General features: G+C 41.7%; 1 protein-coding gene across 1 annotated transcript in view; it reads left to right on the top strand.

Moving 5' to 3' along the window:
- LOC133003351 (rho GTPase-activating protein 42) overlaps window positions 1–26681 on the top strand; it is a 74249-nt gene that overhangs the window by 13077 nt on the left and 34491 nt on the right. The window contains exons 2-3 of the mRNA XM_061073059.1: window positions 6672–6767; window positions 9441–9502. Of these exons, the coding sequence (XP_060929042.1) occupies window positions 6672–6767; window positions 9441–9502 (158 nt within the window). The remainder of the gene's footprint in view (window positions 1–6671; window positions 6768–9440; window positions 9503–26681) is intronic.

Genomic DNA, 26681 nt, shown 5'->3' with positions numbered 1-26681 from the left:
AAATATCAGTTCATATACAAATGTTTCAGTGCCTTGCTCTCAGTAATATGATAAAATGTGTTTTTCTATGTTATATTTTTCATTCTACAAAAGGTTGTTTTACCACAGCATTGGCAAAATATGTGTTTTAACCAGGAACTACCATATAGTAGTAATTTAAATCTTATACACTACAATATATTCGGAATTTAAACCTCATTAGGACCTGATTTTAACTGAATAATAACTACATTTGTCATTTTTGTGCTATTGACACATTTCCAGCCGTGCATTATACTGGATTCTGTTCCTTAAAAGCAGAATTATGTTGTTGTTATCACGTGGATTCTCTTTTTTCCCTTTGTATTTTGAGGTTTCGGCCTGTCTGAATGTCAGAGTCAAAAGATCATCCATTATTGATGGTCCTGCGAGCATCTCCAGACAACTATAGCTCGGTATTGATCTGAAATCAGCAGCGTTAGAGTCAGGAATGATATGAGCACATCACAGGCACAATACATCTTCTGAAAAGGTCCACTCAGTGGCACTCGGAGGGGCGGCGACACCCACACGTGATCCCAAATACTCGTTTGAGATATTGTTGAAGTGTGTAAGTGCTTTTCAATCTTCGGTTTTCTTCTTCTGTTACTCCAATAACTAAACTGCACTTAAGTACGATGTAACAAGGCCGACGGTCGGGTAAAGAAAAAGCTGCTCACTGAAGAATAAAACTCTTTTCTTTACATCTGGCTATTTATGCTCCTGCAGAGATGAGAGCATTGATTTCTCTGAGCTTTTAAGGCCATTTTGTACTTTTGAATTCCTGTTAGGTAAACTACTGTTGGAGTAGGAAGATAAGACACGTGTTGACTTGTCCCTGAAGCTGGTGAAGATTTTGTTTTGTTGCATATTGAGCTGAATTAAATGTAAAATAAATCCTATTCTGACAGATAACACATTAGATATGAGTCACATATATTTACTTTAATTAAATTACATTTTTAGCTGGCGTCTGTATCCTAGAAGCACTTTTCCGTACATCTGGAGAATATTTATCTGCCAGACATCTCTACAGCGCCTCAGGGCTTCATTTGATATATTTGCGAGACATTATTTCAGCTCCATGCGATTTGGACATTGCGTTTTTTGATTTCAATCATATTTCTATTGATTATTTCGCCTTAGCTGCGATTCTCATGCGCTATTGCTTTCATCTCTGTCACATATTTCATTCTGTTGTAGCTTTAGCAAATAGAGTAATTCATGGAAGCAGTTTTCAGACATGGACTAGACGGGTGTGGACATTTTGAAGAGCGCAGCAGGAGAATGTACGAGTCAGACGCGTTCACAACAGGAAAATGTCTGCAACGTTCAGGCGACAGGTGACAATGAAGAAAATGTGTATATTTACAAGTGTGTCGGCCAACAACTCAAATCTCTGTGTCTTTCAGAATCTATATCTTGTTTTGCCTTTTTAATTATAAATTCATCCGAGTCCTAAATCCTCCAGGACGTGTTGAAGCAACATCCCACTCTTTAAATGTACTTACAAACATTGGTAACTTTCACGTCAGCAAGAAGAAACTCAGACCCACTCACTGACCTTCATGTTACTGAATTATGGAACAAATTTAAATCAATTGCATCCTTAAAAAAAGTAAATCAAATTACGAGGGGTTCATGCAGTGGGTCAGATTCGCAGGTCAGCACTGCAGCTATTTTGCCTCTCGACTTAGAATACAGCTTCATTAGTTTTGCTCCCAAAATGAAAACACATTGTTGGAAACTGCTTGCATCTACTCTGCTTTTATAGTCCTGCTATATTTTCAATCATTAATGATCATTAATGCATATTTAAGTAGTGTTAAGCGAGGTTTATTTTTGTCTTGTCTTGTATTTGGAGCTATATTCGGCAGCATAACTCAATATGGGCCGTTATACGAAAGTTTTCAATTATTTAAAAAGGGGAATCTGCCTTTTAATGCCTCAAAATAGCTACAGGGCTCAGGGTTAGTGATTTTATTGAGCTTTTACATTCTGTTGTGTCAGAATAAAACGGTCTGAGCGCCTAAAAATCTGTTTTTAGAGCAGCTTGGCAGCTGTGTGTTGATGTTGGCTAATAAGGGAGTTTGAGCTTTTTAAATACTACACACATAAACTTTTGGAAAATGCTCAAACCGAGGCAGATTGGAATATAACACAATCATTCAGTAAAAATTAAGTAGCAGCACAATATTAGACTTTAAGCATTTAACCGACTCTGCTTTCTAACCTTGAAGTCCAGGTCAGGATATCTGACATCCTTGGGCACATTTTTTGTTTTTGAGATGTTTTTCTTGGATACTGGAAAAAGTGAGAAGCTTTAGACGAGAAAAAGATTCAGGAAATGAAAACTTTGTGTTTTAGTTTTTTTCCACAGACCCTATTGGGATCTTGAATGGGCATGCAACACCGCGGTTGACTCATCACTGCAAACAATGAGCATTTGCTCTCGGCTAATTCTGGCTCGCTGCAGATAAGTGGGCAGACGCACGTGTGCACAGCTTCTCAGGAGACGTGAGATACCGCTCCCTGCTACACATTCTTCTCTGCTTCTCAGCTTGGCCGCCCGTGGCTCCACCAGCCTGATGAGAGCAAATATCGAGCTGCGTAGAAACTGGTAAATACGTTCAACGGCTCAATCGATTCTCTCTGATTTTTTAATCATGTTTGGATCAATTCAGCAGCGTTGGTGCAGGGATTCATTCGTGATCGCTGCATTGAAACCCGTAAAGAAAACACTTGGAATGATTTGCACATTGAGCCGGCTTCTTCTGCGCTGCAATGACTGGTGAGGCATCATGGGTAGTGTAGTCCAAATCGGTCTAATTAAAGGAATAAAACAAATGCAACCTTCACAGGGGTGCACTGTATGCTATGTGATGAAGCTGTTAACATCCACACATGCTGTGGAATAGACGGTATAAACCTGCAGGCTCAGCACATTCTCATTTTCTGTGTAGACAGCGAGAGGAACAGACCTTGGATCTCAGCGGGTTCGTTGTCTGGGCACCGGCAGCAGATGCTCAGACTTCTCAACTGGCCGGTGATTCAATAACAACAGTGACTTTAATGTTACACCTGCATTTAGACAAAGACATCTGTAAACACGGTCGTTTATTGTGGTCAACAGCAGACGTTTGATGACCGTGATGCTCGTGAAAACCCGAAGGGCGGAGAAAGTCGATGCGGGTTCGTGATCAGACTGTGTCAGCAAGATCCGGTCATTTACAATTACACAGATAGGATACTGTAGCAGGGCTGCAGCACATAAAGCTCCTCATCGCCAATATGAATGCACGTTTGAGAGTTCAGTGGTGAAAATACAATAATCACTGCAGGTCTAGATCGAGCTCCTGGCAATATTATTTACAGAGACCCGACTTTCCCCCCCATATGAAAGGGGACGAGTGGAAGAAACCTGTCGAGCTCTGGCTGGGAGAGAGATAGAGAGAGAGAGCAGGGAGCGTAGGAAAGAGAATAGAGCACAATCAGGTTCCCCATGGAGATGTACACTAATAGTAATAATGAGTAGAAGACTAATAATAATTGCGGTAGGATTGTAGAAGCAGTGGGGGGGTGCATACACAGATCGAGACTGCAGCAACAGGAGAGAGACGATTAAGCACAGAACAGTTGGAAAGGAGAAAAGTTTGAAACCTTTAGAATGTGGAGGATGATCTCCCTCCCAGACACAAACTGGAAGATGTTTCGAAGCCGGAAGATGAAGGTTCTTCCTCCCAGTGTCTGTCTGGAACCACAAGGAGGCTGTGTATTCTAGGAGTGTGGGAGTGTGCAGGGTACTATGGTGACCGCAGCCAGGGTTTTAACAAGAAACCAAGGAATGCGGTTCATTATTTCAGGAGCTGTCTCTGCTGCTTGGTTTTGTGAAATAATTGTACTTGTTCAAAAGGTTTAAAGACTGTTCCACATCGTTGTTTATTTAGGTTTTGAATCTCCGACTCCAAAACCAAACTGTAAAATTCTTAATGTGAAAAACCTTGTTTGTTTTTATGCACCAAACATTTGGAATGTAGTCCCAGCACAAATTAGACAAGCTCGGCGTAAGACCTAACTTTTATTACCTTGCTTTTAAATAATTGTGTTTTTTATTTAATTGCATGTCATTTTTATTTAATACACTGACCTTTCACAGTTTCATGTTCTTTTATTCGCAAATACTTGTCAATTGAGTTAAAATTCTATCGTATATTTCAAAGGGAGTTAATGCAGAGCAGTTAAAACAGGATCTATGTTTTATCTTTCTCTGTCGGTATCGTCCTGACATGATTTAGATCATCTGGTTGAAAGCTGTTTTGGGGCAACCAGATAAAAAGGAACTGTAATAATCCCTCCTACAAGTAGCAAGTGCATTACCGTGTGTTTCTACACCTTTTTCAGACAGGATGTGCCCGATTTATGGCGATGGTGCATTAGCTGAAGTTCAAGGACTGCCTTTTCAAAGGACATACCCTGGGCAACGATAACTCCTCACGGCAGTGCCGGAGGCCAGGGCAATGCCATCTAGACCAACTATATCATTAGATGAAGTGTTTCTGGGGTTGGGGCCGAGTACTAAAAGCCTCCATAGTAATGTGTGGTTTACACCAAGGGCTGTACAGAGCTGAGTGCTTGACCCCTGAAGGGAGAGGATCTGCTGGCTCTGTTTTGCCGTCTGGGGCATTTTTACTGGCATGGAGTTAGTCCACTTGTCCCCTTTTGGAGCGAGGGGTCACGACAAATCAATAAAAAGTGTTGTTCTGAGTGATCGCCTTTATCCCACAGTGATATGTGTCCGTCCTGTCCCTTCCACAATGTCAGTGCCCCCAGTCCTATGGCATGAGGGGTCGCTGGAGGGTTTGATGAGTATGAAATGGAAGATTTAGACCAACATGTCAGAAAGTTATCTCTATAAATAGAATATGTAGGTTAGGGACAAGATTTTCAGGGTCAGGATCCTTCTGGTTCTCATTTCTAGCTTCACCATCATTATAAGGCTCCGGTTGCCCGCAGGTTAACATTGTGTTGTTGTGATAAAAGAAACCTGTCAGTAAATGATGTACGGCAAACTGAAGAATCTTGGCCCCGATATCTGTCTACACCGGAAGCCCCCAAAATACTGTCTGTGTCCTCCATGGGCTTATATATCGGGCTCGGAGACTGATTAGACAGCAGCTCACCAGCAAGAAAACTCTAAATTTGGTGGATATCTTTTGGAAGAGTGCTGCTCTCCAGAGAGCTTTAATTTCATTAAAAGTCAGATGTCAGTAAAGGCACATTTACAGCAAGGAAAATACGTCTGAGGCTGCAGAGATATAATCGTTTCTACTGAATATTTTAATAAAAGGCAGGATGCGCTTTCTCAGCTGGAAATTTATGGAATAGATGAGGCTTAAGCCTTTTCTCTGGAGGTTGTCAAATGTCACTGGAAATATCAGGACAGCACTTTCTTACATCCTGGAATGCAGTAAACAGCACAAATTTATATCTTTCAGCATGGGGGTGTCCAGATGTGGATTTTCCCTCCCTATGTGTACTTTATCACTTCTGACATAAAGGTTAGGCAGCTCAGCTGGGCTTAATTCTTCTGGACAGATGTGAGTATTGTGATTAATGGACAAGTGATGGAGTAAATATTGCAGATATTGCAGTCAGTCACAGACCCGCTATTGTATGAATGTCAGTGGGCTTGGAATTGGACAGTCAGCAGATCATAAAAGTGCATTCTTCTGCTCCTTGGCTCCCAGAAGCTGTCAGACAATAGTCTTTTTAAAGTTCCACTGGTTTGTTGTTGTAACTTGTGACTATAACAAATGGCAACCTTAACACTAGAACTGCAGGGCTCACTTTGCTATTGTGCAAATCCACGTTTACTAGTTCTACTTTTAGTTTATTAATTAATCATGGGTGTGAGTTGGGCCTAACATGGAATAAACCAATCAGAGTGCAATCTCCCATCCCCTCTAAAAAGCCAACAGGTCTGCTGCTGCACAATGTGACCAGGTGTGTGTGACAGAATGTAAATGCATTGTGCACTCACCTACGTAGAAGGTGCATTTTACCAGCTTGACAATGCATAATGTGGCCACAAAAATACTGCACCGGTGACTCCAGACCAAGTCTTTGTTGGTCAAACCGCTTGCTGCTTCCTCTAGGTAGCACATAAACAACGATGCACTTGACCACGTGCACATTCAAGGGCGCTCGGATGGAAGTGAGTGCATTTGCTATTTATACAATGTGGGTGCTGGATGGGGAAATTACAGCTGCATCAGGTGGAAACTAGCGAAGATGCTTGCGTTGTGGTATCACTTGCTCGACATAAGGAGGAAGGATCAATATCAAAATCTACATGTATGCTGGACAAGATTGAAGCCATCGATCGCTGATGGGATGTTTCTAATTATCCTGCTGCAAACTCATCAGTAAGTGAGAAGGGGTTTTGTGAAGCTAAGGCTCCTCGGACATGCTGGTATTAGGATAAGACATCTGAGTCATTAGATAAGTCTTCATGTGACTTACAGGAAGTAGTTCTGTAGCGTACGTGCGTGGAGAAAGGAGGATACATTCAATCAGTTGTCTGAATATGTCTTTAATGTGTGATTCATTTGTGTGATGCTTTATTCTAATTCTCAACCCTTCTGATTTCCCAGATCTTTCTGTTGCCGTGCAGAAGTTCTCCCAGTCCCTGCAGGAGTTCCAGTTCGAGTGCATTGGTGATGCAGAGACAGACGACGAGGTGAACATTGGTAAGACAGGATCTCTTCCCAGTATTTAATATCCTCTCCTCTCTGCTTTCCCCAAATCAACAGGCTTCCTTTAAGATTTGTATTGGGAGACACTTGAACACAGATAATGTCCTGTGGCTCCGAATATCACACTAGTGATTTTACTTTAGAGAAGGCTGGTAATATAGAAGGGAAAAGCTTCATCAGAGTCTTTGGGAGTTGTTGGAATTGGATTTGGCTTTGAGCAAAGATCTTAAAGTTGTCTGCGGTGCATGTATAATTAATGCTATTGATTTGCTTATGATGCTTCCCCTGTATCTTTTCGAGCCTATATGAAATCAAAGGGGACTAATAGTGATCAGTGTCAGAGATTAATGGAGGTGCGAACCTCCAAGCCTCCGACAGGAATATGGAAGCAGCTGTGCAGAGGGTCTCTCTGCCTCTAATGGGCAGGACTCCCAGTCTGGCCTCTTCTTCCTTCTCTTTTTTTTTTTTTGCACTGCTCATTATCCTCAGCTTGAGTCCTTTGCTCTGCAGAGCTGGAGACGGCAGAATTACTGTCCATCTGTGCGGGCTAGACTGGATATGGACCTCCTCTATATGAGGCTGTAATGTTCGTCTGAATGCGTAATGAACAGTCCTCCTCTCTCCGCTCTTTCTGATAAAGCTGCAAAGGCTGTATGATGGGTCGGGGGGTGCAGCAGAACAATGGTGCTTACTGGAAAAATCCACACCCCAATCCGAGCCTCATTGGAATCAAATTTGTTTTCATTTTAAATCACGCTCTCATTTCCTGGCCTCCTATCAGAGTGGTGCTGATCTCAGATCGTACGATGGACACTTCATCTCCCCACCTGTTCTATTGCTGTGTTTCCACTGAGAATCAATGACGCAACAGAAACAAGTGGTTTGGAATCAGTGCTCATTTCACTCGGGAGGCCCATGAACAAGCGGATGCATCATTTGCACAAATAACATAATATAATTGAAAAAAAAAAAAGCACAGCTCCCTATAGGACTGGACCGACTGCATTAGCTTCTGTGTGAGAAGAGTTTCGGTATCTCCTTAACTGGAAATGATTTCCTCGAGCTCGGAGCTCCCCCGCACTCCCCCTATCCTCGTCTTCTCCGAGAGAAAAGACCATGATTGCTGTCAGAGGAGAAAAAATGAAACAGCCTCTTGAAATCAATCTAGTCATCAATGAAACTGAGCTTTCTGACTGACATGGCGAGACCCCTGTGTGAATGCCAGCCATGATCTTGATGCGGTATCGCTGTAGTTCACTTTGATGCTCCCAACTTCCTCCACATAACATCGGGATCCCGTATGTGCTGCCAGACAGGTTCACCTGACCTTTTATTGATTTCACTCTATGACTTCTCACAGTGACATTCACATTTCACGCCAGTTATCTAGGAATCAATGGGGCCAAAGATTGATGTGGCTATAGAAATTTAAATTTCCAGAAAAGTTTCGTGCCCTTCTCGCAGAAGGTCAATCCGGGAATCTCCTCCAAGTGTTCAGAGCGTTCTCACATGAGCTCAGATCTCAAAGAGCTCGGAAATAGATCAATATCAAGCAGGAAGGAGACATTTAAACCCACAAAATGTTGGTAAATGAATATGGAAATCTTCTATATTTTCATATAAGCTTATCTTATCTTCTAATTTGTTATTGAGGCAGTATTTAATTTCATTCAGTGATTCATCAGGTCTCTCGCCTCCCCCTCTATTTACCAGTGAATGATATGCAAGCTGTAACCTCACTTTGACTCCCATTTCCTTTCTTTGGGGCCTAATCTTGTCCCATCAACGGCTCCAGCTGTGCCCTCGACCCCCTGAGAGGTTTGTGCTGCTGATAAAGGGGCTGGCGGCGTTAATAGGAGGCCAGGCTGCCTCCAAGATCACTGGCACAAAATCATTGCTCCCTGGACTTTAAGAGCTTTGGTGTGTAAATGGAACAAAGTGTCTAAGATGATGCATGGGTCCCCGTGCCAGGCCGCCGCGGCCGATAATGATGTTACTGTGTTGGCAAGCAGGGCAGCTCGACCGCTGCTAAATGGCTGGACACGGGGAGATACAGGGGGCTGCCCAACAGAGGCCACACTGTATCTGGCCCTCTATTTAATGAAGCTGTGAAGCTATCAAGGCACACTTCTGTGGCTGATAAGGTTGGATGTATTGTATGCTGAATTCATCGGGTGCTGCAGAGTGCAATATAAGCTATCAGAGTACAGCCCAGATGGCACGAGCGAGTTTCTACTGCATCAGTCTTCGCTAGGTTGTGACACTATAGTGTGAAGCCTAGCAGGGGGAGGAAATAAAGGGAAGCAATCAGTGGGTTCCATTCAATTAAAGTATTGTTTTTTTACTGCTAGTCTTGGTTTTAAATTGGACATCTGCATGATTTTATTAGCTGCTAAAATGTGCTGCACTGAAAGCTCCGAAGCTGCAGCGCAAATAAACATTTTAGCACCGTGCTACTGCTTGTGGGGTGCCGGGGACACATCTGACGTTTAACGACTGAGCCACTGTGTTGTTATATCTTTCTTTAATCATCTGGATGCCACAACACTGAGCGTCACTGTGGTAAACATGTGCACAAGGCTTCATACGTGTGGATGCAGTTGTTTACCAGACATGCAGTGTCTTTGACACATGGTGTGATAGATATTATCCGTCTTTGTCTTTCAGCACAGTCATTCAAAGAGTTCTCGCAGCTGCTGAACACTGTTGAAGAAGAAAGACGACGCCTGGTAAGAACGCAACTTTGATTTTCCTTCTTGAATTTCAGAAACAACAATATAATGGGAACACTGGCTCCCGACTGAAACTGCACAAAGAAAAGCAGCTTCTCTCAGGGCAATTTTGACTGTGTCAGTTGATGGACAGCCCTATTTATAACTTGACATGGAACACAAAAAAAAAGTCCTAACAAACAAAACAAAACATAAATTGCCTATTATCTAGTTTACATTTCTTCAATTCCCTTGTATGCTCAAAATACAGTTTCTCTTTAATTGTTTGCTATTTAAAGTCCAAACATTATGGTTTCCAACCCAGTTCTGTCTCTTCAGTCATACTGTTGTGATTGCTGTTGAATTTCAATACTTATAATTATTCAGTTGCCATTCACTATAATATGTAATGTTCCCCCGTAACAAACTGAGGTATATAAAATAACACTGACGATCAGTAGCTTGAACTGACCTACTTTAGAGCTACTTTTCTTTACAGAGGAAAAACATGCATTCCCATGTGTGTCTTTTGATTGACGGTAAAAAGGGCATCACATCATAAACAATATCCAACAATTAGAAATGTGTAATGTAAAGCAGAGTATAACAGCAATAGAACACAGAAATGTCGACAAAACCAATTAACTCTAATGTTTCCTGTGATGGATCATTGAGATTTTCGTTTCTGGCTTTGTTAGTTTAGTTCCGACAGTGATGGCTCTGACTAAAGGCTGGAATTCTCTAAAGCCTCTAAATGTCTGCAGACAAACCAGGCGTGACAAGGGCAGTGGAGGGGGGGCTGCACACAAGTATGAGAGTGTTGCAGAATTGGCCCCTTTCCCACCCCTGCAATAATATACAGAAGAAAATGAGGGGTTTTGTAAATGTATAGAAGCCAAGAGCTGTCCAACATAATGTGCAGAAAGTTGGAACAGAGAGATTTTGTGTAAAGAACTAAATCTGCACTTTTCTAGGCTCCCATTCCCCAAAAGAAGCCTCCAATAGGGTTGTGCCACTTTGTCAGAAACTGTGTTCAGCTTCAGTAAAACATTTATGCTCTACTAACAATAAAGTACACATACATTATGTACTCAGTAGAGTAGAAAAATAGTGTGTTGTACTTCGATATGCATGTACCCTGTGCCAAGATTTGTATTTGTTCCTTATGTTTACTTATTTCAGTGTAATTCTTATATAAACTGTGAAAAAGGTCAAAACTTTTAACCAAATTCAAATTCCCCCAAAAACTTACCGGCTTTATAGTTCACTGCACAACTTTCTCCACTGTGTTGCTCTTTTTGTGCAGAAAAAAAAGGGGTCTGCACTTGACATTTGATTTATTAAAAGTAGACATTTTTATTGGATAGTACCGAGAACTGCCTCAAGTCAGGCGTGTGCTCAGTCCACACACTTTCCATAATCTACCAAGTCTGATATGCAAATGAGATCAGCTGCAAGGTTGCAGTCGTTGGTTTCTTAACGACATTTTCGATATGCGTTTTTTTTTCCAGTGTGAAGGATCAGACTACAAACTTTTTTTCCGTCTACCAGGGCAAGAGTGTTTGACACTGACAAGACTTGGTTTAGAATAACACTTACAATGGGGGGTGGGGCACAGATGGGACTTTGAGGACCAACAGCACTTTAAGTTAAGACTAAGAGAATGGCGTGAACCAAAGATCTCACACGGGGCACCATTTCCATAAATAACCCAAGTTACTGTGCCTCTGCTGTTTATGTGAAGGTTCAAATTTATGCAGCGTCAGTGTCGGTGTTACCTCCTGACATTCATAAACTTTGCTCTGCTAAACTTTGCAATAGAAATAGTTGCCCTTTGACGATATGTGTCTTCTCAGCGAACACCATGTAAGTTCATGGAAAATGGCCCTAATCAATTTTGACAGATGTAAATGCAGTACAATCATAAATTCATGTCGCCTGTCGAGCTTGTCCCCAAACCTCTACACCTTTAAAATGATTTAACTGCTGTAGATGGTCCCTGGCCTGTAAATAACCCTGTCACTCACTCTGAACTATTATATCTGGTTAATTTAGCAAATGATACAGAGCTTGAAAATAGATGGAAATTAGCCTTTTGAACTGATTTGAGCTTGTTTAGTTGTTGATTAATGAGCAATTTTTTGCCTGTCAAATAAACAAATAAGGAAAATGTGATAGTGAACAACCATTCATGATCACAATCACCTGACCTGCGTGTCTTTAAACCGTGGGCGGAAACCAGAGAACCCAAAGAACAGGATTCGAACAGCAAATCCGTTCTTCTGTGATTCAACAGGGCTTCACCCGACTGTGTCAAAGGAACATATATTTCTATAGGAACGTTGTGAGACACGTTCATCTGAATCATCGTGGATGCAGAAGCAGAATGTGACACACTCGCCGGTGAACCCAGTGTGACGCAGGCCCTGGCGGCTCTCTCTGTCCGTGGCGTCTCAAACGAGCCTCTGACGTATGGTGGTGCTTCTGTCTCGGGGGTGCAGTGGTGGTCATTTGATGGCTGTCGAGGATAATCAGGGCAGACTTGGGTACAAGGGCAAGCTTTCATGACACTTGAAAGAGGCAGTTTTTGAGTTTTGGGGGTTTATATATAATAGAAAAACAGAGCTAAGACAAATGCACAATAAACAAGGTGCGTGCACAGTTTTCTTTTATAAAGCATCTCATTTCCAAGGGTGTGAAGAAACAAAACAAATCAAGATGACAAACAGAGACACGGCTGAGCTGGATAATAGAAATTAAATGACACCGGAGCCGAGTACAAGTGTAAGACGAACAAGAAAATGCATGATTGCGTAGTAATGGAAATAAACTTAATAAATCAAAGCAGCTATATAGCCACGCAGGCTATAGGAGGCAGTTCTTCATCCAGCTGTGATAGATTTAATAAGTACAAACCTCTTCATAGCCCACACATCCTCCCTCACACACCACATCCCTCTGTATTCGCCTGAAAAGCATCCTCTCTGCATCATCTCTCTTTTCTTCATGCTCTTCTGTCTCATCACATCAATGGAACGTATAGAAAGACGCAGCAGATCCCTGCACTGGGAGCTGTGGGTTGATTTGTAAGGTTTATGGTATGGGACATAAAAAAAGCTCATTCTCCATTTACACATATTTTTTAAATCTCTTGGAAAACAAGTGTTTTGTAAAAACAGTGAGTAAAGTTTTCCAGGAAGGTACATTGGTGCTGACTTTGAAATTAAGTCAACTTAAATCAACCTTTTTTGCTGCTCCATTAAATGAACTGTAAACTGTAAATGAATCACCTCACTCGAAGGTGTAAAACTGTGAGTGACTTTGCTTAATACGGCACAACAGGTACTCATTTCCAAGTTCATTTTTTAGAGGAGCAGGCTGTGAACACCAAGTTCACTGATTATTAGGCAGCATGCCAGGACGGTGACTGACTCCAGCCACCTTGGTGCAAAATTAAGCTCCATCATAATTAAAAAGGATATTTCATGTGGTCCGGGCCAAATAAGCTGATGAATTACACTTAAATTGACCATATTCACCCTAGTTGCACAAGTTAAGCTTCTGGAAGTCAGACATTTTTCCCGGAAACACAGCTGAGCTCCGTCCTGGTATCGTAAATCAAGATGAACGACAGGGTTTGGAAAGGGCATAAAACCATTTAGATGATTCTAAATGTGTTTGTGGTCCCTGACGCTACGTCTGATTGTCACTTATACTCTCTGCACACGAGAGGATTCTAGTCTTCGCGTCAAATTTACTCCTCCTGACAATCACAAATTTGAATCTTAAATCATTTGGAATCGTAAATAGCGATATCGATAAATATACATTATTCAATGTTTCAGAGACTTGCGTATTATGGAAGGAACACCGATTGGGCGAGAGACCAGAAACCTTTTAATAGCTTATGAGAGCGCGCTGAGCGGTAAGCATCACCAACCAAAACAGCCTATAAGACTTCTCGAAGACTCAGAAGATCTTCTGGTATGCAGCAGGAATTTATTAGCTAACCAACTTAAAAGTTTCATCCCTTACTTTTACCGTTCTTTTGTGTTCTGCTTTACATTTTAATGTCTGTTTCTCAGGCCTGCTGCTGTTATTTTGGAATTTATCACCACATACGTATTAACTGTAATGGGAATAACCTCAGTGAACAGTTTTTTAAAAGCCTCCTGTTGCTGGGAATTTAATGAGTAGGAAGCCGTGTAGTAACTCCGATGTAATATATTTGAAGTCCGGGCTTCATATGGCTCCACACTTAATAAAAGCACCCAGAGCGTTTACTAAGCTCACATTCTATCTGTATTATACATGTTCCTATTGAGATTTATGTCCAAATGCAGATTGTATGAGGCTCAATTACAAATACTTGCGCTGAGTGGGAAACACTCAGCAGCGACCTTTCCAACTCCAGTCTACTCAGCCGGTCCTTTTCTAGATGTGGAAGAACTGCAAATAATGTTTGTCAAGCGTGATCGAGTGGTGTCAGGTGCTGTGCAACAGTTCCTCTAGCTGCGCACACAAGATGTAATGAATTCATCATGAAGGATCGAGCTGAAATGCCGCAGCCACTTGCAATTCAGAAAGGTTCTCGTACCTTAAAAAAAGCCGCGATGAAGTTAATGATGTCAGATTTATCTTTTAAAGCCTGTTCTTCTGTTTGTAGAAGGAAAACAAAGGGTAAAGAAGACCAGCGGTTCTTTAAGCGTTAAATCCAGTGTGAGTGTATTATTTTCTGACGCTCATTAAATCAGTGTTGCAGCTTCTAACCTCTGTCAAAGCGCGAAGACTGTGTGATGCTGCCAGATACAGTTTATCACTACAGCTGTTAAATAATTCACCGGTGTTGGTGGCAACAAGCTAATTGTTTGGACTCTGCGAGGGGATGAAAGAACAGAGAGCGGAGATTTGAAGATAATGTTTCCTTTCATGGCCTGCGTGCGAGCGTCGGTGAGCACGTCCAGTGAGTTCATCAGATTTCATGAAGATGCAGTCAGGCTCAGCTAAGTCACAGCAGAGAGAGTGGAGACACAACACAGAAACGCCGGGTTGTGTTTGACATTTTAGTTCTTCAGTGAAGCTCTGATTTTTGTTAGTTTGAATTAGGGTGAAGATAAGAGGAGCTTCCTGTTCAATGAAGATCCTGAAATACATAGTTATATTAATACAAAATGAGTTTTTCTCTCATTAAAATATGACTATCAAACATATATGTCCCATAATTAACACAATGCCGTCTCCTTCCTGCTGTGGCCATTCATGCGTGGTGGCTCTGCCTTTGCATCAAATGTTTGACGTTACATTTCCTTCACTGAGTTGGTGCAGCTGCTGGATTTATATTATTATCATTCGTAAACAATGGTTTTAAAGTGACAGGACAGCCAGAGAGAGAGAGAGAGAGACTCAAACATAATTTTTTTCACAATATCCTGAAAATGATCGACAGCCACACGGACATGTAGTAGTGTCATTCCCCTGAAAGCTACTGTGTAATGGGAACACTGGTTTTCACTCCGGTCGGTCGGTTAGTTGCTCTGTCGGCTGGTTGGTTGATGGATGCAGGATTATACATCTGTCATGGTGAAAGGATGAGACATCATTAAATCTACGCTTGGATTCAGACAGAGGAGCAGACCTTTAGCAATGCAAGACAATCCATGGATCTTGTTGAAAAACAACATGCGTATTAATGGGCGTGATTTCTATGAGATGATGCAATTTGGTGAAGGTTTAAATACATATTTGTGGATCTTGCAGATTGAAATGTGGTTTCATGAGAGGTCCTGGTGGAGGTATCAGTTCTTAGTGCCCCTAGTTACCTGTGTCCTATGCTGCTTTGTGACAGATCTATCAGACCAATACATTATTCCAGCTCCAAGCTGCATATTGTGTTTCTCTTTTTGAGCTACAAAGATATCAGGTCAGGAATGACAGCCCAGGCTCCAATATAGAGATGAGTTATGTGTGATCTCCGGGGAGCGAGGTGCCAAATGGGTTTTCAGCTGTCTGTCGGCGGCTTAAACATTGTTACGAAAGGCTTTATTTGCTTTATATATTTAGATTAAACCCTTTGCTATCTGACACATGCGAGAGAGAGCACGGTGTTTGAAGATCCTCGCTGTCAAAGCGCGTGCATCTGGTTGCCTGAGAAAAAGGCAGGAAAGTGCAAATGACCAGACGGTTTCATTCCGGTCTTTGTGTAATTTGAAAGCAGTTGGTTTGCAGAAACTCAATTAGCGCATTTCAAACAAACACATGCTCCATAAATGAATGAACTCTGTCTCGTACCGAGGGGAGAAATCTACTCTGCTGTACATTGAGTGGGAGTAAACTCTTCATCGGCAGCAGCTCCTGAAAATAAAGCTCAGATTCTCCCATCCCTCCCCCCCCTTACGCATTTTCACATCTGGACTGAATCTGTGAAACTAAAAATAGAAGGACACCGACTGATAGGAGTGAGTGAGACTCAGACGTTTCAAAGCAGATGGGCGAGGAAACCCGAAACGCCACGAATCCAGCCCCAGAATGCTAACCAGCGTCTTTACTGTATATTTCTGAGGTGTCTCTTAGCTGTGGCCCAAATCCTGCCGGGGCCTTGTCAAAGATGAAGAGCTTCATTGTTTGTTGGCTCGGCAGGTGGCCAGGCCTGAGATCCTTTTCACCCGTCCACGTTGTGATTGGCTTACAAACCGGCCGGGTGTGTGATTCCATGTGAAGACTTCCCCCCCTGATTCCATCTTTTTAAGAAAGCAGCAAAAAAAGATTTCTGCCATAATTCCCCTGCTGATAACCCTTTCAGCCGCATAAAGAGGAGGAAAAGTGGTCGGAGTTCTGCATGGTTTGAGAAGGTTCAGCGCTGCTAAGCATGGATGACATTCAGGAGTGGAAGGGCAGTGGCCTGATGTTGTGGCTTTCGGAGTGTTGATCATATTCCCGGGGGGGGGGGCGAGCCTTTTATGGCTGCCGTGTAAAACAGATTTTGTTTTCTTGTTGTTGATGTTGTTGTTTTTTTCACTGAAAAGGGACATTTTTAATATTCTCACTCAGTAGAAGAGTGGAGATTGGATTTTTCTTTTTTGAAAGATGACATTAAATGAAACTTATTTTAACGAACCGTTATGTTTAAAATGACACTAGAGTCGGTAATTGATTTTGGCAGATCGGTGTATCTCCGTGACCCGTGTTCAGAGTTAATTGTTAATCATTGGTAATGTGATAACTAATTTATTTTGCAGATTAATTTATATCATGGCTCGACTAATTGAAAAAAAATTAGTAAAAATTACACAGCATGAGCCACAACTTCAAAACTAGTTAATGCTGTTAAAGTTGTGGCTGATCAGTGTTTAGAAATAATATAAAACCTAATTGGACTCGTGAAAACTTAATAAAGAAGTTTTGTATTATTAAATTCCTAATGACAATGGTCAGGTTTCCCATGTATGGTGTCAGGTTATATGCATATTTAAAAATGATATGTAAATGATGAGACTTGATGTATGTGAATTAGTTTTAACCAGGATATGAGACTAATTACTTATATATTATATATTTTTAGTGTCAGACACTGAAATCTGGCCCCTCACTCATGAACATGTAGGAAATAACATTTTATATTAATATAAAAATACCCCTTATATTTGGTCGTATGACCCGGCCCTGTAACACACCTCCATACATCCTGCAGATGCTAACAGGTTATGATGGTGTTTTATGATTGATGTGTTAAAGGTACAGTTCCTGCCTCAATATTCTAAAAATTATGTTTCATAGCTCTGACGTCCAAAGAGCCGTAACAATGTCTGAAAATATCTCCACACGTGTTCATTCATCAGACACAGAAAACAAATCAGCCCATTCTGGAGACATTTTATTAAAAGGCCTATAAATCTAAAGGTGTGTTGTATAATGGAGAATAGAACAGAAGAGTGCATTTCAGGTTTTTTCACCACCTCTCCCGGATCTTGCAGGTGACACTTTCTATTCTCCTCTGGAATTGAATTGAAGCGTCCACTTCCCAGTGCCGGAGGGCAAGATGCCTCATCTGCACAGGGCACAGACAGACCTGTGCTCTGGTCAGGTGAGGGGGGGGGGCATAGTGCTCAGGCTGGTATATACACTGAATCAGACTGGGCTCAGGTATGAAGGACATGGACCCACTGTTTAGAGTTCGATTCTTTATTTAAGTCTTGAAAAGAGAGGTTCCGATACCATTTTTAGGTTCCCTCTCCCGAGTCCTGTACCTGGACGATGCATATTATCCGATACCAAGTACCGATCAGCTACCAGTGCATTGACAGAATGATATTTTGAAAGCTTTATACTACTAACCCTGTATGGAAGTGATGGTTGTTATCATTGTTGTATGGCCTGGCCCCGGGTTTAACCATTTAAAAAAACAAACACATACAGAGAATAAATGCGTTAGAACATCTTATATTATCCTATTTGACAATCTTAACTGAAAGAGAACACAAATAAATTAATTTAGTAAAAGGCAACAGCTACTTCCTTCAAATGCTGTTAAGGTGCAGCCACAGTTATAATATAATATAAAAGACGTTTGTTTCAAACAGTACAGTAACGGTATAAAACAGCAACTTCGAAATTAAATAATTCAGGGAATAAATAATAATAACACTATCTTTTTTTATGTAAAAGTGCAGCCACAGTTCACAAAAGATTAAATACTTTTGTCTGTATATTCACAGTAATGGTATAAGGATTAGGTCTATTGCTAAGTGGTAAATACTACAGCATTAGAAATAACTTCTAATCTGCCGCAATAAAAATAGTACTTATTGGCGGCAGTCCCAGTGATTTCTGGGAAAATGTAATTGCAGTTTCATTTGGGTATAGCAATAAACTTTAAAGGCGGGATAACAGTACATTGATTTGCGTACTCGCTGATCCGGGCCATTTCGGATGCTGGTATCTGACCATCTCTAGTTTTGAATTAGAAAAACAAACTCCTGAGACCTGTACGTCTTCAGCGCCATCGCTCAAATCCTAAAGACAGCTCAACAAGCCGCCGCCGCCGCAGCAGCATCATTATTTCCCTCTCTGTAATAAGAGCTAAAAGCTTCTTGTAATTCCGTTTCCCGGCTCTTCTATATGAGATGAACAACAAGAAACACACTCACGGTCCCTCAGGAGCTGATTTGTGGCGTCGCGTTGCTTTTTATTTCCCACGTGGAGAGTTTCTCCTCTGGTTTACATTCTCCTCAACAGCTTTTAAAACACAAACGCTTACACATCGTTTATCTGTGCCACGCAAGTGAAACCCAATGGTGTGAAATGTATGTGTGTGTGTGTGTTTGTGTGTGTGTGTGTGTGTGTGTGTGTTTGTGTGTTTGTGTGTGTCTGTGTGTGTGTGTGTGTGTGTGTGTGTTTGGGGGGGTGGGGGGATTTAACAGTACAGTAGCTTCACACTGTGGATACCTTGTGCAGCAGCCTGTGAACTGAGGAATGTCCCGTTGACCCTGGGACAACAGTGTGAAATAAAGGCAGCCATTGTTCCGAGCAGCATTGACGCTGGCTTGTTTAATGAAAGTCTGCAAAGTATGTGGAAGGAACAGTATCAAACCTTTGTGCTTCCCACCCCCCCACACAACACACACACACACACACTCCCACACCCCCACAGATAGAGTGAACCTCAGCGGGAGCCGGGATGTCACTGTGTATATCATTATTCTCCTCAATCATCGATACAACAACGCGATATTAAAGCTCAGCAGAGGTTCTTGTTTCTTTTAACACATCCACGTAAAAACCGTAAATAGAATTGATGATTTGATAACGGCAGTATTTTGGTTCCAGGAAGTCCTGGCTCCCGTGGACGACTCGGTCCAGCAGTACATAAATAAATGTAACCGTGAGTAATATGAGAAGACCAGATGTTTTTTATTGTTTTCACCCCGAGCCGTCTGTGTGTGGACGAAATAACTCAGCGACTGCAAGGACGCATTTTCACCAAACTCGGAGGGAAGTGTTTCTCGGGAGGGAATCTGCAGATGATTAACTCTTAGAGCGGAGGGGTCAAAGGTCAAGGTTGAGGTCAACAAGAATGTGTTGCGATATAATAGAGCTAGAGAGAAAAAAACCAAAGCTTCTATGGATTGAGAGATTATCATGAAGAAAAAGGTGTCAGGCATAGTTCATAAATGCATTTTTTTGAGGTATCTCTTCATCCATTATGAGGTGGTAGTGGGCGGCTGTGGCTCGGGAGGTGGAGCAGATCGTCCACTAACCAGAAGGTTACAGGTTTGATACCCAGCTCCTCTGATCCACATGTTCTACTGAGCCACAAATTGTGAAAACACATTATGAAGGTGCTGCACATAGATGCAAGGTGTTAGGGGGAAGGTGTGAGCCTATATAAAAACAGACCATATGGTATCGTAATGCATTTATTTAATAGCTTAGTTAGATAAACCAATCATTCGTCATCATATGAAATAGCAATGAAGCCTTTTGCACTTCCCTGCCCGAATGTGCATGGTCGTATGAGCCCTGAGATTCTTTCATAAAGTACAAGTACCTCAGACAAAGCACAAAGAACCTTCTATCCCAAGTTGTCATTTAAATACTATGAGCCATGTTGACTGTATGAATCAAACAAGTCTCTTTAAGTATGAATGTCAGTGTTTTAAAAGCGTGATGTGATCCTTCTCCTACTCGCTGCTCTCGTGTCTTTGTGCTTTCTGCTCGTTACGTGTCACTTCCTGAAAAGCGAGGTCACAGATTCCCCATGATGGAAAAACATCTTCTCTCCTCTGATGCAAACCGTCAGTCTGCAGAAAGCTGAGTGTCGCAAAGAAGAACATGTCGACATTCTGCTGACTTGACGTATTTCCTGTCGCTCGGATCCCACGGAGCTGAAATACCTCTACACGATTCAGAGTTTTTATGATCTGATATATCAACCCAAAGGTTCAGCGGGCTTACGTTTAATTAATACATGATATACGACTCTTAATAATCTATAAGCAGACAAATTATCTCGCTCGCTCGGGGTCCTCAGTGAACTCCACCTGCCAGCTTCACTAACTCAACCACAGCTTCATCTTTTAGGATCCAATTGGATTTGTTTTTTATGTCAACAGTTTTTGTAGCTGTTGTAAATATTTCAGTGCACTGGGGCTGCAGCCGGGGTAAGAGAGCCGGTGCAGAAGTGGTAGAAGTTTCCTGTTTTGACACAGGTATCATACTCATGTGCAATTTCCCCCCTGCTGAGTTCAAATTCAGTGCATTTTTGTTATATGTTCAGAATAACAGGAGTTTCCCCACTAGACGATATGATGCATAAGCAGAGAATAAGTTCAGACATCAACTAAATTATTTTTCAACTACCTATTTTCTGTTTTACGACCCAATCTGTGAAATATAAATAAAGATGTCAGCAGATCGTCAAACTTCCTGATGCCTTGTAGAGAAAATCAGTAAACTGGGAGGGTCGGTATTTTATTTATTTCTGTCATTTTCAGGTTAAAACGTACAAATTATTTTTCCTGCGTCTCCATGGCAACGGGCTTGACTCGGCCAAAATGTGAGTGGGTTTTGTTTCCGGAGCAACTTCACAGAAACGTTAATCAGGTGTTGAACTGAGGCCTTTTGATATTTCATGAAAGTTCTTTTACATTTTTTCTGTATTTCCGTGGCAACAGGGTCTACTTTGCTGGACTGAGGGTTCAGGTTCCTGACTCAGAACTTTTCACTTACAAGAAACACACAGCATTTTGTAAAACACATATGAATATTGTGAGATTCATTAGTTATCACCAGCACTGAATTCCTGTGGGCGGCTCTCAGGAGGTAGAGTAAGAATATTATTAACTATAGTTCTTACTTTACTTAGTCTATTGTCATGTATAATGATATGAAATGATAATGCATCGTACTCAGGGAAATACTACGACTTCAAGATCTGATCTTTCTGTGGGTGTCGGGGGGGAATAGCTCTCCCGATGTCTCATGTTTATTTTTAGCTGCGATCCCTCGACACACAGAAAAAATGAATTTTCCCTCATTTGTTTGTGGAAAAACACATTTTGACTCAATGCACAAGGAAGAAGAAAATATTCATCTGCTCTCCTTCCAGCTCTCAATCTCTGATATCAACAAGCATTACAATAAATCACAGGAAACCAAACTGTACTTAAATAACAGAAAAATCCTAATGGAAGCCACAAACCAGCGACGGCTTCACATCCTGGCTCAGCAGCTTTACCCTCTGATGAAATGTGCAGTTGTGTCACTTGCACTCGCACAGCGTCGCACAACTCTGTCTGCAGAAGTTTTTATTTTTTCTTATTTCATAGCTCATAAAAGTTGGTGGAGGACGACAATTCTTCGGCTTCTGCTGCTGCCGGTGCTGCAGCAGATAAAGATTTAGCCCTGCAATAAGTCCCACACACACACACACACAAAGTTCAACACAAACAACAATCTGCAGAGAGAACAGACTGAACTACACAACTCCAGCTTTTCTAATAGAGGTCAAATCGCAGCATCAGCATGAATTGGGACATTTTGCTCTGTAATAATGATCTGAGCAATAATGTTTTTTATGCTTTTAGCACATTAATTAGGTTGTGTGGGGGGGGGGGGTGCTTACACCTACTTTAATGAGTCTGACTAATTCCTTTTTGGTTTCGTTGTGGTTATTGGTGCCGAGTGTCGCTGATCATTTTATCTGATGCTGCCGGCGATCATTAGCCGCGATTCAGCCGAAGACAAAGAGGTGCAGATGTCTGGCACTCAGGCTCCTTTAGACGTGAGGAACACACACAACCACACACACACACACACACACACACACACACACCAGTGGCACTTATCGACATTCCTCGACTACATGTGTGAACTCGCACTTTTACACGTAATAAATTGACACGATTGTACATTCAGATCAGCTGCGTTTCAATCCAAAAGGCTTCGGTCGATCGTTCACACACGACACTGAACTCGGACTAGAGGGAGGTGTGATGACATCCAGGAACGCTGTCAAGGTGAGAGGAGATTTGTGATCGTGACGTAGTGGGGACTTCACGGTGTAATGGCTGACGAATAATGACACCATCTGTGTTTAGATTGGTTTTCTATAAACCTTGTTTTCACCGTGAAATCCTCGCTGCCACAGGGCGAGACATTTTTTCGCAGGGACGGTAAAAAACTTTATTGATTTATTTACGGTCAATGCGGTGGATTTGTCGCAGCTTTTCCTGACGGCCGGTGCAACTACGGAGGAAGCTGCAGGACTTGGCTGACACTCACTTGGTCTTGTTTGTACTAGATCAGTGATTAACCAAACCGTCATACTTTATAATATAAGTGTTTTTCTTAATTACAGCACTTAGATTTAGGTTTCTAGTTGAGTGGTGATTCTTGGTGTTTTGCATTTCTTACATGAGCAGCGGTGAAGATATTCTGTTATGTTGATAAGGTCCGACATTCGGCGGTTTCACTCCTCTTACTTTGGCCACAAGTTCGATTCCCGGCAGACCCTTGGCTGAATGTCTTCCTCCTTTCGCTGCCAACATTTCATTATTAATATTCTGCCAAAAAAAGGTCAAATAAAAATACATCAATCAACATTAAAGCACAAGATCGTTCTATTTAAGAGTTACTTGTTTTTTTTTAAAACAAATTTTATTTAATTATAAAACCATGATGAGTTTTTTTCTGTATCAGTGGAAACAAACAAAAGCAAAATGTCTGACATATAATTAGATTTCTCTCTGCTGAGGCTAAATCTTGTTTTTCTATTATTTTAATCTTCATTGCTCAAATCACATAATGTTTCTACAAACTAACAACAAACTCTAAAACAAATCAATTCTGGCCAAACGCCGTTATCAGGTCCGATCTCAGTAATCTCAGGGGATTTCTCCACCTTTGTCTTGTCAGAGGCTGTTGCTGGGCTTTCATAGTTGGCAGATTTTAACTGGCAAGCCGCGGCCGACCCTTCAAAGCCTTGTTACCTTTTTATATTTCTTCTTCAGAACTTTCTTCTGAGCCCGGAGCCAAGTTTTCCTGGATATTCTGTGTGTGTGTAGACGTGAAGTTGCTTAACAACAAGTAAAAAAAAAAGAAAATATATGATTTTTCACTTGAATAATGGTGCGGCACAGCGAACGACCGCTTTTATGGACACGGCTTCAACCGGCAGACCCCGGCAGCACCAGTGTGTTTATACGTTTGTGTGTATTCATACAGAAAGTACTTGAGTTGATTTGCAGCCGAGAAGCAGGACCTCAGGTGCATTAAGTCGGCTCTTCATTGTGAAGACGATGTCAAAACGGAGCGGGCAAAAATCCCATAAAGGTTATTTACTACCAAATACTGCAGCCAGTGAGTCAGCAATTCACCGTTAAATGCTCCGATGATTGTCACCTACAAGCAAATGCTGTGCTTTGAAAATAAGTACACACACAGACACACACACACACACCATTTCCCAGGAGTGAATGACATTAACAACCTATATGCTCTTCCGATAGATCTGCAGCACGACGCTGTGTAAAACCTGCAGAATAGACTTCATGGTTTAGTCCAACAGGGCGATAACATCTGATGAGCTATACTAACAAGATCCGACCTGGGGGTGGTGGGGGGGTTATCTATAGGGGTCTGTGAGATTTATGCTCATGTATGCATCCTAATTGCGAAAGAAATTGCAGAAAAAGGTTGTCAGATCCTTCAGGCTACATTTTAATGGCTTAGATGAGTGAATGCGGGAGAATGGACTAGTTGCGTTTCCAGATAGTTTCACATTTAAAACAAATCCTCTGTATGTTTGTTGACAGGTGTCAAAGGGAAATTTCAGTTTGGTAAACTTTGCACTATTCGATTTGGCCTCGGTCTTGGTGGCATTCTGATCTGTCTCCGCAAATTAACCTCAGAGCAACACTTTTGATCCGCCTGATATTTGGACGAGTGAAAAGGCCGGGGCCGGGGGAAATCCAGCACATTGACATTCCCCCCCCCCCCTCTATCCAGTAATGAAATTGCTTAGCGCCATTGCATCCTTTCAAGCATCACACTGTGCTCGCTCATATGGATTTAATCCTGTTGAGAGAGGCTGTGGCTGAGGGCATTCGGCACAACGCCAGTTTGAAAGTAATCCATTGAGTCTTAAATAAGTTGGCCCCCCTTTGCAAATTATAAATATCTGAATCAGCTTATTGGAAATTAAATTCTGATAATGGGTTTAATGTGCGCTGATTGTGCGTAAATATATTTGTTCTCATTCCTTGTCGAGGTGTAAATTCAAGTCGGACTTTGGTCGTTCAACTTCTAAGTTTATTCAAACCTAAATATGAGACCATCATCTCAAAAAGCTCTTACGTTTGATACTGTCGATTAATTGCGCTTTTCCTTTTCCTGAAATTTAATGGCAAGCTTAATGTAAAGCCTGGTAATACTGCCGACTCAATTAGACTGAAAGCATGAGGAGATAAGACGGAGGAAATTATATTATCACGCTGACAGAGTGGTATGATTCTCCATGACTTCGATATGACTGCAGGATTGTAACAGTGAGATTTCATGACCATCAGATGTCCTCTACTCTCCTAATGGATTGTCTCTTATAACTAGATTGTGTTGGTTTATCTCACAGAAGTCGTTTTTTTGTTTTATTGCTTTTTAAATCCCATCTAGTCTCAGTATAGTGTAATACAGGTTTTTAAATGTGTGCTTATGTTGAATGTGGATTTGATTTCTGCATTAATTAATATTGTTTGTGCTGTTGTGACTAAGTCTGTTTACACATAACTTCTAATCATCGCAAATATTGTCGTCTTTCAAAATATCTTATTTGCTCTTTCCTGTGAAAATCATTTTGCAGAACATGACCAGATCTAATATTGTATTTGTAGAAATGTGTCATTGAAGGTCGACAGTCTACGTAGTAATTAATTGTTTATTATTGATAATTCTTTCATGAAACCCAATGATTATTTAGCTCTTAATATAGTTATAAAGGATATCAAAATTATTTTAGCCCATTGTTTACCTTTGCTTTAACTATTGAAATACTATGTATAGAACAGTAATTGTAGACTAATAATTGTAATATTTAGAATTGTAATACAGTACTACTACCATAAACTGTAAATTAAAATGGACGCTGTGTCTCAACTTCCTCCAGTTTTACAAAAATGAAGCCAAAATATCCCAGATACAGGCGCCGCCATCTTGTGCCTTTGATGCTTTTCCGATCCAGAGCCTGAGCAGCGGTATCCGCCAAGGTTTTCATAGCATCAAATAACAAATTTAAACCAAAAATACAGGAATAATCAACACCGACATATCAAAAAAACACTGAGGCCTTGATCTTGAATGAGAGAGACAAACGTTTTCAACACTATTGCAGTCAGCCACCAGGGGGCGATCCAGATGATTAAGTTTCCCATTAGGGGAGCTGTCACCTCGTCCATCTTCACACACAGTTTATGATAAACAGCATCTGAACAAGGTTACAGTTTCGACCGCAGATACCACGTCGTAATAAAAATACAAAGCTACGAATCGACAACACAATCTCACAACATCCCACGTCGGCTGCGTGTTAAAGGAAAGATCGCAGAGATGGAAGCTTCCTCCTCGGAAGTCGCTCGTTCAGCTTGGTTGATGGAGCCGTCAGGATTATTTTTGGACAATGAAAATGTGCCGAGATTGATGGTTCAAAACAAAAACTCCCGAGGTATGTGTGTGTGTGTCTGTGTGTGTGTGTGTGTAGGTGTGTGTGTGTGTGTGTGTGTGTGTAGCTGGGGAGCTGATAGTCCATCTGAGCCGACATCTCTAAATTAGAGCCGGTATCATATCCGTATTATGGAGCACAGCCTTTAGTTTATCACCTACACTCACCACACAGGAAAACACCTTAAATCAACCGTAAGAGCCGTGTCACCCCCCCCCCCCACCCCACCCGCCCCCCCGCCGCTCTGATGTCATCTGATCTCGCCTGAATGAAAACCCATCCACATGAAATTCAGCAAGCAGCACCTTAATGGCCTCTCTCTCGGAAACGCTCACCTGCGAGGATCGGGGGGGGGGGGGCGTCGAGTGTAATTGGCGCAATATATCTCGACTCTATCTGTTTCTGTCTGTGAAGGGGTGGGGGGGGGGTAGAGCCTCTGGCAGCAGGGACCTTTCACTCTGGTTCTCGATCGAAAGGCGAGGTCACCAA

Source organism: Limanda limanda, chromosome 6 (genome assembly GCF_963576545.1).
Source record: "Limanda limanda chromosome 6, fLimLim1.1, whole genome shotgun sequence".
Lineage (NCBI taxonomy): Eukaryota > Metazoa > Chordata > Actinopteri > Pleuronectiformes > Pleuronectidae > Limanda > Limanda limanda.
Note: the sequence above shows the minus strand (reverse complement) of the source record. Positions and strands in the feature narration are given on the sequence as shown.